The sequence below is a fragment of the Ceratocystis lukuohia genome (genome assembly GCF_044167205.1).
Source record: "Ceratocystis lukuohia strain C4212 chromosome Unknown Supercontig3_pilon, whole genome shotgun sequence".
Classification (NCBI taxonomy): domain Eukaryota; kingdom Fungi; phylum Ascomycota; class Sordariomycetes; order Microascales; family Ceratocystidaceae; genus Ceratocystis; species Ceratocystis lukuohia.
Genome location: NW_027263522.1, coordinates 2,316,239 through 2,329,851, shown reverse-complemented (window position 1 = coordinate 2,329,851; position 13,613 = coordinate 2,316,239). Strand labels below are relative to the sequence as shown.

Here is a 13,613-nt window from a genome sequence, read left to right as displayed (position 1 = left end):
TCACTTTGGACCCGGAATTGCAGTTTTAATCCGTTCGCAAAGCTCCTTAACCTCTTGCATCGTAGTATTTTGACCCACCATAAGGTAAAGGACATTGCCGAGGATTCGGTTGTGGATATTCCACCCGTCAAGACTCCGTAGCAAGTTTTCATGCAGAGCCATGGACGCTGTACTTTTGTAGCCAAGGCCAGCTGAGTCTCTGACATAGATAGCGAGCACCGACCCCAAAGCCCAGGCTCCCTCAACATAATCACCAGGCAAAGACTTGACGAACTCGATCGGCCAGACGGACCAGACGTTCCGGTCCTTGGAGTGAGAGCCTTCTTGCTCCCAGTTGTCCTTGAATGTATCCCAGGAGCTGCCCTCACTTAGCTTGCGCAGTGCTTTTATTGACTCTACTCCAACTTGACAACCCATAGGATGTGCCGTATAGCTGTGGCCATGAAGTAGGGCATCGCTCTTATTGCCACTCAGAAAGCTTTCGAATATGCTTTCGGACGTCATGGTAGTACACATAGGCAAGGCTCCTCCGGTGAGAAGCTTAGCATTCACTACGATATCCGCATCGACCTGGAGCATAGAGCCAGACGAGAAATTACCGAGACGGTACAGACCCGTAAAGACCTCGTCAAAAAAGACGGGCAGGCCACTCCAGTCAGAGCTGGTTGTCTGAGATCCGGGCAACGAAGACCCAAATAAATGGGGGTTTTGGCGCACAACTTTAACGAGCGTGCGTTGGAAGAGGGGGTCACTGTTATATCTAGTCAATACCTGAGCTCTCCCAACACTGGCAAATGGCAATGGCAACTTGGGAAACTTACACTAGACGCATGCCGCCAGCACCAAGAACAACAGGCTCCATGACAAGCGCGCCAAACTTGCGGCCTGCGCTCTTGAGCTTTTCCAGCGTTTGGATAATAAGATTTTCATAGGCCCTTTCGTCTCCACGGCCTTCGCGGGTCGAGAAGTCAAAAAGATCTCCCAAGGCCGAAAAGCCTTTGTTCTTGCAAGAACTATCGCTCCACTCTTCCGGGATTTCAATCTTCCAGAACCCATCCTTAAAGATGACGGTAGGATAGTCAAACCAGAACCCGCGGCCTCGATACCACTCTACCTTTTCGTTGTACACATTTGGGTCTGCGCAATCCATAACACCAATGGTATCGCCATGGTAGCTGCCCTTGAGTCCAATGATCTCGATGTTGTCCCGCGGAGACCACCCATAGCGGTTTCGTGCGGCTCTCAGCGCCATTTTCACTGCAACTTCGCACCCAGAGCTTCCATTGTCGGTATAGAAAACTCTACTGAAACGAGAGGCAGGTGAGGCAGCATGGGCCCCTTCAAGCATGCTTTCGGCAAGCTTCAAGGCAGGTTCGTGAATAGCCTGGGCAAACATCACATGGCCATATCGACCAGCAGCATAGGCGGCAGCTAGCGTAAGCTGAGTATTTGAGTGTCCCAGCCCTTGGGTCCACCAAGAGGCAGAGCCATCAAATGACGGGTTGAGCAGGTTCTGGGGGCCTTGGTCAGCGCTGGGGGTAGGTCCAGTTTTGTTGTGCGTCTGGAAGAAGTTTCCGTGGGCAGAGTCAATAGGGGTGATGTTGGCCGGGCTCAAGAGCTGTTGTTGTGTAAAAGGATACCAAATCGTTTTGTGTGCCTTTTCTGCCATCTCTTCCAGTCGTTCTATGCGGACGTTGTGTCGACTGTCTAGGTGGGAAAGAATCTCCTGTGGCGAGCTTGAGGTGGATTGTGAGTTGTAAAATTCTTTCATGGCTTCAATGTCCTCGTCGACATTAGGCAGTCGCCTCGGTGGTGCCTCGATGGTCCCAAGCTTGACTCGGTGATGCTTCTCAAAATATTCAGCCAAGTAGATGTAGTTTTGGTACTGCCTCTCGCGAAAGAGAAGAACTGCTTCAACATCATAGCCGCGGATTTTAAGAGCTTCAAAGGATGCAATTGTCTGTGAAATCCCCCCTAGCTTTGAGTCTCCAATGAGCACAGCAGGCAGTCGGAGAGGCTTAAAAAGCTCAGCCTGCGTAGTCCCAGATGGCGATGGAGAGTGCACGCCGCCAGCCGTCTCAACAAAAAGCCAGCCTGGCCCTGCAGCAGCTTCCTTAGCTGCATGTGAATGTATACCTTGGATAAGTTGGCTGTCGGAGGGGATATGCTGAGGGCGGGAAGATACGTCAGTTCGCGGCATTACACGTAATATTATTAGATTTGTAATGTCTTCCTCACCCTTCCTGAAGCTGGAGCAGCCGAATGAGGACTTTCTGCTAGATCGTACTGGTACAGCGTGTGAAAGCGAGTCTTAGGGGCAAACGTATGGACATGTCTTGGTTGAGTTAGATGTCATGGTGCGCAAACAATCGGACTTTCAACATAGGGAGCAAGACATCTAAAGACCATGTTAGTCAAAAAATACAGTCTAGCAACCTAGATCTATACTTACACCGTTCATCAGCCTCATCCAAAGGGCCTGTTGACACAGGCTTCAAGTAGGCCACATTCTCGCGAGGCCATAGAATTTGCGCCGTTTTGCTTAGTGTCGTTGTGAAAATGGTCTTTCCTACTTCCGTGTTGGCACCATAGATTTGATGTGTGCGCAAGCTGCGCCATAACAGAGCAGATGCTGGCGCCATGATCTGTTGTGACGTAATGAGTGTTTAAAAATAGTTATCTCAGGGTTAGGAAGATTCTCCACGCCCTTAGGGTTATGCAGACCAGAAGATATTTTGGGAATGCTGAGACAGATTTTCTTGGCCTTGTTGAGTTTATTTAATAACTTGCAAGAAACTCAGCACCGAAATTCAAGCTTGTGTCCACTCTTCCGTTAAGGGAATGGACTAAGAAAAGAACAGCCTAGACCAAGCAAGCCGACAACGGCTGTGCACCGGCTGTCATCGGCCAGTTTGACTTTTGAGACAGGCAAACCCTTGGCTCTACAGAAAGACATTGAGCTCAACAGGTTTTGCCAGAGATGACCAACCCTCCTGTTCAAATGAGAGGGAGACCGACCTATAGCCAGTAGCAGGCGCTTTATTACGTATAGTAGAGCCGTAAGCGGCTGTTCAAAGCTGCACGTCCCATGGATTCAGGATTGAGGGGCTTCAGCCATTTTGGAGGAGCTCTTGCATTCTCTGGGGGCTTTGGGGACATTAGCACGCCCAACAGAGCAAGAACAACGAGAGCTTAGCGGCGGAAGAGCCAGGGGTAGGCCAGTCTAGGAGAGGGGCTGCTCTGCTGTAATCATTATCAGATGTCTTCATTATGGAATCCTATTATTATTGCTATTTTTTTTTTCCTTTGCTTTCTTTTCTTTGGGGTTGAGGAGCTTGGAAGCTTGGGTGACTAAACTCAAGGTCCCTGGAATGGCTGAGCAAAAAAGTAGGGAAGAAATAAGCAGGCATTAAAGCAGTTGCTCAATCTCGAGTCCGAGTCCAATATTGTTCTTGTAGAATTGAACAAGGTAACTACTAAAAAAAGAGCAAAACCTTGCGATCAATCAAACGCACCTTCGTGAATTACCCCTCTTCGTATTACATCAGACCACAAACCTAGCGCCGCGAAAATCAGCATCTTTGCTCCTTTGCCTTCATCTTTGCCTTCGTCTTTGCCTTTTCCCTTCCTCCTCTTTCTTCTTGGATACACCAAACCATGAGATCTATTGCTACTCAGAGTGTCCGCATGGCTGCAGTGCAGGCTGCTCGCGCTGCAGCTCAGACACCGAGAGCTTTCTGTCCTCTCTCCCTGCGTCTTGCATCCTCGTTCCGTCACATGTCATCATCGACTGCCGAAGCTGTTGCACCGAATACCGAACAACCAGTCTACGAAAACACGGCTGAAAAAGAGGCTCATCGTACCGAGAAAGCAAAGAAGATTTTCGCCGAGGCTGTCGCACGCACAGAATTGCGCCATGACTGGTCGCGCGAGGAAATCGCCGCCATCTACTACCAGCCGTTATTAGAGCTCGCATTCCAAGCAGTGGGTTTCACCTTTTCACTTTTTTGCTTTCACTAGCTTCTGCTTCATTTGTCGCCCCCCCCCCCCATTACTAACTACTTCAACCCAAGTCCACCGTCCACCGTCGATTCCACAAGCCTTCCGAAGTCCAACTCTGCACCCTCATGAACATCAAGACCGGTGGCTGCTCCGAAGACTGCTCCTACTGCGCCCAGTCTACCCGCTACCAGAAAGGGACCAAGCTCGAAGCCAAGCGTGTTGAGTCCGTCGAGTCTGTACTTGCTGCTGCTGCCAAAGCCAAGGCCAATGGAAGCACCCGTTTTTGCATGGGCGCGGCCTGGCGTGATATGCGCGGCCGTAAAAACAGCCTGAAGAATATCAAAAGCATGGTTGAGGGTGTTCGCGGAATGGGCATGGAGGTTTGCGTTACCCTAGGCATGATTGATGCGGAGCAGGCCAAGGAGCTGAAGAGTGCTGGCCTAACCGCATACAACCACAACGTCGATACTAGTCGCGAGTTCTATCCGAGTGTCATCTCTACCCGCAGCTACGACGAGAGACTTGCTACGCTGGCTAATGTCAGAGAGGCTGGCATCAAAGTGTGCAGTGGCGGTATTTTGGGGCTGGGCGAGAAGTCAAGTGATAGAATTGGCCTTCTCCACACCGTCTCTACGCTTCCGTCGCATCCCGAGAGTTTCCCTGTCAACGCCCTAGTCCCTATCAAGGGCACGCCATTGGGTGACCAGCCTATGGTCGAGTTTCCCTCCATGTTGCGTACCATCGCAACCGCCAGAATTCTCATGCCCTCAACCATTATCCGAATTGCTGCTGGGCGCAAGACTATGTCCGAGGAGAAACAGGCCCTTTGCTTTATGGCTGGCGCTAATGCCATCTTTACGGGCGAAAAGATGCTCACTACGGACTGCAACGGCTGGGATGAAGACGGCGCCATGTTTGGTCGCTGGGGCCTGGAGCCGATGAAGAGCTTTGAGAAGACCAGCGTGACTCAGGACGCAGAGGTGTAGTTGGTTGTGTAAGATGTTCTTCACGAGTTTTGCTGGCTTTTGCTTTAGGTAGAGACAGTTTGGAATATTGGACACGCCGTCTTGGCAACCAATAGGTAGACACAAGGACGGGCGGCATCCACTTAAGAAATAATGCCATCTATTACAATATTACAGGCTTCCCCTCACGAAATGACGGTCGTTCATAAATAGTCCTACAACTTTGCCAGTGTATTTGCCTTCATCTCGCCTTTTATCCAAGCTTCAATAACGCCCACTAAACCTGTAACCTCCTCAAAGCTGTTGCCAGCATGAAGGCAAATTCGGATTCTCTCCTTTCCAGATGGCACTGTGGGGGCCACAATTGGCCGTACCATGTATCCCTGGTCCTGGCAAAATTTGGCCAAACGCCTTGGAGCCGGCGTGATTATAGGGATGATCGGACTTTCGGGATTGCTACAGCTGATAGAAATTATATCAGAAGGCGGATGAAGCGTGTCATTGAGCATGGTCAATTGGTCATGCGTAAAAGCCATGAGCTCCTGCACATGGTTGATCAAAGCCTGCGCCTTTCCAGACACCAAAAAGTCATACCCTGCTTTTATAGCAAGCAAAAATGCAAGAGAAGGCGCAGTTGTGTAGATGAAGCTGCGGGAATAGTTGATGAGGTATGAGCGCGTGATTGTGGAACAGAGAACAGCAGCTATCAAAGCCAAGTCAGTAAACGCCGGATTCTAGACCAAGAAGTTAAACGTGATGACTTACCGCCAGAGCAGCTCATTGCCTTTCCAAATGTATGGAGGCGTAGGAAGATCTTGTCCTCAAGCCCGAGATGGCTAACAAGGCCGCGGCCATCTAGTCCTACGATGCCGGTAGAATGGGCCTCGTCGACGATGATATAACCATTACCCCTTGGAAGGCATGTCTCCACACAATTGACGACATCGACTAATGGACAAACATCCCCGTCCATACTATATATACCTTCAACAGCAATGAAAACATTGCACCGGCCTTTCAGAGCATCCTCTCCCAGGCCCTCTATAACATCCTTCAATGAGCGAGAATGGGGGTCCTTCTTGGAAGCCGCCTCAACCAGGTTATGTGAGAAAGAGATACGATGAGCGGCGCGGCTCATCTTCATTCCATCATGAACGCTAGCATGAATCAGCTCGTCGTAGACAACCACATCACCCTTCTGTGCCACGCAGCTAAAAATCCCGCAATTTGCATCAAAGCCGGAATTGAATATCAGGCCCGCCTCCGCTCCATGATGGCGAGCGATTTGTTGTTCCAGCTGCTCGGTAAAGGCCGAGTTTCCATCTAGCAGACGGGAGCCGCCGGATCCAATCAAGGCCTTGTCCTGGTGCGTTGTGAGAAGCTCGAGATATGACTGGGTAATAACGGGGTTGGTTGAAAGAGACAAGTATGAATTAGAGGAGAAGTCAATAGCTCTTGAACTAGGAATAGTCAGCTGCCGCAGGAGGGAGCCAGCTCGACGTCGTTCTAGCAGAGAATCAAACTGCTGCTCAAGAGGACGCATTGTTCGAAGGGGCCAAGAAGAGTAGATGACGCGGCAAAAAAACTGAATAGAAAGAGCAAAGGGGGATCCGTGAAACGTGGTACAGGGAATCTATCCTGCAGATAGCCTGTTAATTCACTTTTTCAATAATTATATTGAGTAATTGACGTGCTACGTCTTAACATCTGCTGTCTATCTCATAATTCTGCGCAATAAACTTTAAGCGAAAGTTCATCCACTTTGGTTTTACACACCCTACATTCCGTGACACATCAAGCCATTACTTCCTTGTCATCATTGAGGCCTGGACATTAGGGTTAGGTTTGAGGGGCTAAACCTAGGTTCAAGGGGGTTAAGCTACAACATACCCATCTATCGCCAACGAGATCTCTGCTATGGTAATAGACACTCGAGACATTTTCACGCTTGTAGTGAAGTTTAATCATTTCTAGGAGCTAAAACAAATACAAACTATGATCTAGTACATGTATCGCATCATTCCCAATTGTTATACAAATAGGTTGGCCCTTATTGAGCTCGGAAAGATGAACAGAAACACATTGCCTATGTCTTAGTTATACACCCGCATCTTTCAGAACGAGGAAAACTTCAGGGCCGACGTACTCATTCCCGGTGTATTTAGTGATGCCGTTCAGTATGTAGTCTATGATCGGGCCATAGTTTGAGCGGGAACAGGTGTGGCTAACAAGGGCAGCGGGAGTTGCGCCATTAAGATTGGCAGTTGTAGCAGCGCCCCAGTGCATACCCAAGATACGAGTAACAAGCTCGGCAATAGTCTCAACCTTGAGATCATCGAATTGATCGGGCGAAGAGTCGGGGTAAACACCCATAGAACGAGCACTACCCTTGTGACCATTGTACAGCGCAGAAGCCAAATTGGCTGAGTCAGTCATGGTGGTGTCGATGGAGTGTGTAATCTGATGGCCTAGGGTAGGAAACAAGTTCATAGCCATATGGGACTGGTACTTCCTGTTGACTGACTTGTGTTCCAGCATACAGGCAGCAGTAATCTAATTGACACTGGGAAGTTAGTAACAGACTTGTGTACTTCTAGGACAAACAAACAGAAAGACTTGCCATGCTTGTGGTCATACCATCACCAATAAACAGGATGACGTTCTTGGCCTTACGGTCGCTAGAGATAGGGCGAACTACCCAGTTGGCAACAGTTGTCTCGCCATTGTAGTAGGCCAGTGTGACTTCTTACTCGCCGGGACCCTTGATGTGAATTCGATGGTAGATTTTAGAGGCGACGTTGACTATACTCTTGGATGTGAGCTTAGCCATGGTGGAATAAGGGGATGGAGAGGAAGGAAGGGCAAAGAAGAAGATACGGGTGGCATTCAATTGTTGTCAGTCCACATTCCACCCCCGTCACGCCATCAACTGCTTTGACGACATGTTCTATTACATCAGGGCCAGAGTGGCCAAGCGCCTGGTGCCATCAATTTTCTGTAGCTGTAATGTATTTACAGAGTACTGTTCTTGTGACTGTGAACGCGCTACTCTGGAAGAGCTCCATTGGTGTATCGTAGCCGAAGTTGACGAATAGGTGTCGATCTAATGCAAAAACAGGCTCGTCGTCGGAGAATATTACATGCTACGAGTGTTGAGATACACTCCGTCAGAGTTGAGCAATTTGTTGGATACTAGGTTGGTGAGGAAGTCTGGCATGTAAGCGACATTGGTGAGTTTGATATATTCGGTCTCTTTAGGGCCAATTGTGATGTTGAGCTGAGAAAGCCCCAGTTATGGATGTCACGAAGGCCTTCTTGATTTCAATGCCTGCACTCATGTTCGATGGTTTTTCTGGCTTGTTCTGTGAGGACTTCGGTTTCTGAACGTACTTTATCGAACTCTCGACTGACTTGTGTAGCTTCCAGCTATCAGTAAGCTTCTTATCTATTGAGTCTTGAATTTGCTGATTCGCCTTCCATTCTGTGGTGTGAAGGATTGGGTGTAAGTAGGGGCATGAACTGAGCCGATGCATCTCTCCACGTAGGCAAGCCTTTTCCACAGCTTTTTGCTGCGGCTGGTCTGTGGTTGTGGCATAAGCCTCCGTGTGTGGCTGCATACCCCGCAAAGCGTTGATCATTTAACACTCCTGTCTGGATTGGACAAGAAGTTCTTCAAAGATTATGTTTTCGTTTTGTATCTGCCGGGCGACCACTCGTTCGACCCAAGCAATTGGTGCAATAGGACTGGCTGATGACAGCAGTGCTTCAACAGCGCTGGCATTCTCAGCCTCTGACAGTCCAAGTTTTGTGAGATTTGTATGGGCTGTTAGTAGATTGCTGAGCCATATCTCAATGCTCTGATTCTTCGGTGCCTGAAGGGCCTTCTTCCAGGCTTCACGTGCCTGTTTATTTTTCTCAGCGGCAGGCTACTTGAACCAGTTGTGAAGAGCAGCGATTTGACCCTTGGCTGTGTGCTTGTCTGTAAGCAGAATCATGCTAAGGTTACCTGAGACCATTTGATCGATGAAGTCTGCCATTGTTTGTAGAGCCTTTCTGTGTCTCATACTTCTTCATCTTGAATGCAAAGAGGCAATACTTTCGCTCATAGGGGGGGTCTTCAGGGCCAGGGTATTCGGGGTCAGTGAGCAAGGTTACGCTAGTGGAGGCTGCATCACTGGTGGTTTGTTCTTCTGTAGTGCTAGTGGCTGTAGGCTGATTTTCTGAGATAGGGCAATAGCCTTAAGCTTTAAGCAGTTGAACTAGACCTCCCAATCCGATTAAGAGATCAGCTTGGTCTCAACTTGATGCTCTTGAATAGACATCGTGATGTGAGCAGTGCAAGGTTTTCTTTTTATGATGTAATATTCGTGACTGTGTTTGGAAGCTTGCGTTAGCACAAGTGAGGCAGGAATTGAGTTAGGTAAAGTGACAAAAGCGAGGTGATGTAGACAAAGTAAAAGTGAATCAAAATAGTGAGTACAAGTGTGAGTTATCGTGAGATTTTGTGTTTTGCAAGTGAAAGGCGTCAACCAGGCTCATGACTGAGAGAATCAACTAACAAGAAATCAGAGTCTTAGTAAAGACTAGGTGTGAAAATGCATATCAAGTTGACCTTGTATTTCTGTGTTCTAAAGAGTTCTTTTACAAGCTATTTAAATATATGAAAAGCCATCCCAAGGGAAAGATGCAACGCTGCCTTGGCAAAGGCCTTTTATGTCTGATACTAACCCTAACACTTCCAGGTAAACCTGTCTTACGTTGCTGACAAATTCACCCAAATCTTAGGGCAACAAGTACACTAGGTATTCGCGCCCCTCCTTTGGATTCCTATGCAATTTATTAGCTTGCTAATCAAGATTTTGCTGTTTTACGCACTCTGATTGGCTTTAACTTACAGGTACAAGCCCCACGAAGGCGGTGAAGCTTGTGTACTAACAGCCAGAATCTCAAGGATTCTTTACAAGTAGCAACACTACAGCTGCTGTGAACTTCTTCTTCTGGAAGGGCCACTTCACAGCCTTTATCTCTATACTATTTTAGCCGTCTTTGTGTTCAAATCTAACCACTTGATTCCCATTCTCTAAATACAATGCAATCTCCCTTTCTATCCATTTGATGCAAGGCTTCTTATTCTTCAGTATCTTTATCTGTCCTCCTCTAGATGTCAGCTACGCCCCTTCTTCCCATTCTGAGAGGATTATCCCCCAGCTCCCAGACGACCTCAACCTCTATACAGTCATCCTCCGCGTTACTCTAGTCCAAATATGCCATTATCTCCTCCTTGAATCACTCTCTCGGACTGGCCGTCATGAGGTCGTTTCCCTGAGTGGGGGGGGGGGGCTAGCTGGCATCATGGATGGTACTTGAGAGTAATTACATTACATGGGATAAAGAAATCACATGTGAGGGTAATGAGTGAGAGTGAGGTCTTCAACACGGCGGGTATCCCTTCCTTTCTACATTCCTTTGTGCAATGATCAGTCATAGAAATGGCCAGCGAGAGAGGTACATTGGCAGAATTCTAGAGCATAGGAAAACCTGATGCCCACGTAGTAATTTCCACAGCGAAATCTTGATTAGTAAGCTAATAAATTGCATAGGGAATCCGAATGGGGGGGGGGGGGGGCGTGTACCTGTTACCCATCTTTGAGAACTAGGATTATATCCTGAGCTATAGAGCATTTAGGCTTGGGAATTAATTGTCTGTTGACTTGCCAAGTAGGCCGTGCGCTCTAAGTATCCCACATCCCGAGATCTGCACTGCTAAAAGAACTTCGAATCAATATCCAGCAAGTATAGCTGGCAGCGGGCGCATGTCGCCGAGTACTTGAAGGAATTAGATAAATCCATGCCCTAATACGCCGCCTGGTATGCTGTTATAGTACTAAATCATCCGAACGTGGTATGTAGCCTCCTTCCCTCCCTCTGCATCCTGCGGTCCCTCCTGCATTGTCTCCTGTGATACCTCTTGTGGCGCCTTCTTTGGTGATATCGCTCAGAGATCAACAACTCTCCCTCTTACAACCCTCGGGGGGGGGGGGGGGGGGGGGGGGGGCTTCTTTGAGGTCTGGTGCCTCCCCTTCTTCCGGGCTGCTGGAGGACGACGCCTATGACACTGATAAGCGTCTTTCATTCTTTTCTGTTTTTCTTTGACTCTGTCATGGATCTTGACAATGAGCTGTGGAGCCTTGAGGCCGCACGTACCCAACTTTGAGGATAACCTCGTCGTCGACTCGCCCCCTTTTTCACGACGACTTTCGCGATCGCCAACTCCTCATCGCCGCAACACCACTCCAACGCAAGGAGTACACCTTCACGCTCGGGACTGGGTTGTTGCGAGTTCACACAGTCCACCTTCCTTTCCTTTTGTTTTGTTTTTTCCCGCGCTCCTCTGTCCTCGGACAGACTGGTGACTGGGGCATGTCACTAGAAAGGGGGCTGTCTTGTGCCTCATCCACACCCGCAAGGCAACGGCCACCAGAAAAGTGGAATAATATATCACGAGCCCTCGGATGCTCACACAGTCTGGTTTTTTCTCGTCTTTGGAGGGGTTTTCCCAGGCTGCACTGGACGCTGCCGTCTTGCTCTGGTGATTTTCACGACTTCAGGAAGCATGGTAGGTTTTTCAGAGGAACGAATGTTTGTGGGGAAGTTGGGGGCTAGCCCCCAACTTCTGAGCTTAGGGTATATCTGGGGATTTCCTTTTGTTTCTGACAACCACAGGTGGAAGAGGAATAACAGGCTTGCTTGGGAGCATACGAGCTTCTCTCGCCCAAAGCCTGTGGTCAGCCCTGCAAAAGGTTAATTCTGTCCGGTAACCAATCCGGCGTCGTTTGGTCTTAGTGATTCCAGTAGACGTAAAATATATTCAAATCAAATTAAATTGGTCATATCGCTAGTGTCATTTGCCGTGTTTCCGTCTTTCCTTTGCCTTGAACTGTCTCCATATCCTGGTGATCCATCGCCGCAAGGCTATCACATTCCTCCCATTGACTGAGTTGGCGCCAAATTGAGGCAGTTGTATGGCAGTAGCTTTGATCTGGAATTGACTGTACAATATGGGATGGTTATGGGATGATTGTTTGACTTGCGTAGACACACTGAGATAATGGAAACAAACTTAATTCATCTTCACTAAAGGTTGAAGTGTCAAGTTTGGTTCCACTTTAAAAAGATACATAGCCATTTTATTGGGTAGATTATTGTCAAATTGGTTATGTGATTGGTTCAATCACTTGGTGGTATGTGCGGCATTAAATTTTCGGGTGCGAGTAGGAAATCGACATGGTGCGAATAGGAAGACTCTTATTTTATGGGGACGTCTTGCTAACTAGTTATAATTAGCTCATCTTCATATTTGTGCTTTTGACAAAGAGAAAAGCCTAAAAGTCTGTTCCAACGTCAACCGTGGGTAGCTGTAGATCTAATCCCAGCCCCTGGAACAGTATTGCTAGGGATACCTTGATAACCGCCTCTCGTTGTGCTGTGAAACAAGGCACAAGCTCATCTTGAAAATCACGATAAATAAGGACAGAAAATACAGAGTAGATAGAGGTCACGCATTGCTATCATTACTTCCTTGATTCCAACTCAGTCAAGTGCTTCCATACCCGTTAGAAAGGCTTTATGAGAAGACAGGTTTGCCATTTCTCCTAGGCGAGATTCATGTTGAAAAAAACTACCAAACGGCAGGAAAGCAAAAAGCACTGGGCCTCGAGAGAACTGGCTATGAGGATTTCATCACAGTTCTGCTTTGAGGTGTATCTAATTTGCAAAAAGCTTTTGCATAAAAGGTTCTCTTAGTGCTACACTTGATCCCCATCACTATTTGGCAAAGTGACACCAACTTTCATGGACTGGCTGCCGGATGTGTTGGGAGTCGAGGCAATAACAGACATCATCTTCCCATTTGCAACCATGATACTCTCTGGGTAATATGACTGTAGCAACGGTATGGCCTGCAAGTGCGAGGAGTGGCGGTAATAAAGAGCTGCATAGCTGTTGCGCGGAAAAATATGGCTTATGATAGAATGGAGGTCGATGAATAGGCTGAAGAGGTATGTAAAGAGTATTGAAGAAGAGATGTCTCTGGGGCTTGATGAAGAACGAAAATGGGAATAGTATCAGGGAAAAAAGACGTCTATTATATATAGATTTCAGTAGCCAGCCAATATCCAAGTCTGAATCTCAATCCAAGTCTAAATCTAGCTACAAACGTTCTTGACGAGCTATTGGAATACAGCTATACAATGAGTTCTTGGCGATAATGTTAGTTACAGACAATGATGGCCATAGCCTCGCAGATCATGTAAGGGCTACCAATATCAAGGTAGAGCATGGGTATATACTACCATGCAGCCTGTATTGTTTTCGGATCAAACTATTTACCGAATTAAGCTTCTTCCTTTAACTCGGATAGATGTTTAACCCGAGAGTTTCGCTTTTCTCGCCAAGAGTTATTCGGATCCAAGTGTTCACCAACTTAGATCGAGTTATGTCAGTACTGATCAGAGTCTGTGCTGAAAATCTTATTAAGCCCTATACAGCTTTCGCCTAATCTTGGCGGCCGTTTTGCTTCATCAATTTTCTCCTGTGTCACTAGTGCTTGCATCCCCTGGAAGAATGTTAGGCGACATCATTCCAAGG

At 47.8% G+C, this 13,613-nt stretch overlaps 4 protein-coding genes across 4 annotated transcripts; 1 reads left to right on the top strand and 3 right to left on the bottom strand.

The window, feature by feature from the left end:
- Positions 1-2,642, bottom strand: HOO65_030593 (dethiobiotin synthetase; the record flags this gene model as incomplete). Its single annotated transcript, XM_071001896.1, has 3 exons — positions 1-751; positions 822-2,118; positions 2,453-2,642. The coding sequence occupies 3 exons, from the start codon at positions 2,640-2,642 to the stop codon at positions 1-3; spliced, it is 2,238 nt and encodes a 745-aa protein (XP_070860272.1).
- A 1,015-nt stretch (positions 2,643-3,657) lies between these two features.
- On the top strand, positions 3,658-4,988 carry HOO65_030592 (uncharacterized protein; the record flags this gene model as incomplete). Its single annotated transcript, XM_071002214.1, has 2 exons — positions 3,658-3,984; positions 4,074-4,988. The coding sequence occupies 2 exons, from the start codon at positions 3,658-3,660 to the stop codon at positions 4,986-4,988; spliced, it is 1,242 nt and encodes a 413-aa protein (XP_070860271.1).
- A 194-nt stretch (positions 4,989-5,182) lies between these two features.
- Positions 5,183-6,510, bottom strand: HOO65_030591 (aminotransferase class I and II; the record flags this gene model as incomplete). The annotated part of the gene is made up of 2 exons (XM_071002218.1): positions 5,183-5,670; positions 5,733-6,510. 2 exons carry the CDS (start codon positions 6,508-6,510, stop codon positions 5,183-5,185), a joined length of 1,266 nt encoding a protein of 421 aa, XP_070860270.1.
- Positions 6,511-7,064: 554 nt separating this feature from the next.
- HOO65_030590 (Alkaline phosphatase) lies at positions 7,065-7,797 on the bottom strand (the record flags this gene model as incomplete). Its single annotated transcript, XM_071002386.1, has 3 exons — positions 7,065-7,486; positions 7,605-7,645; positions 7,718-7,797. The coding sequence occupies 3 exons, from the start codon at positions 7,795-7,797 to the stop codon at positions 7,065-7,067; spliced, it is 543 nt and encodes a 180-aa protein (XP_070860269.1).
- Positions 7,798-13,613: the final 5,816 nt, after the last annotated feature.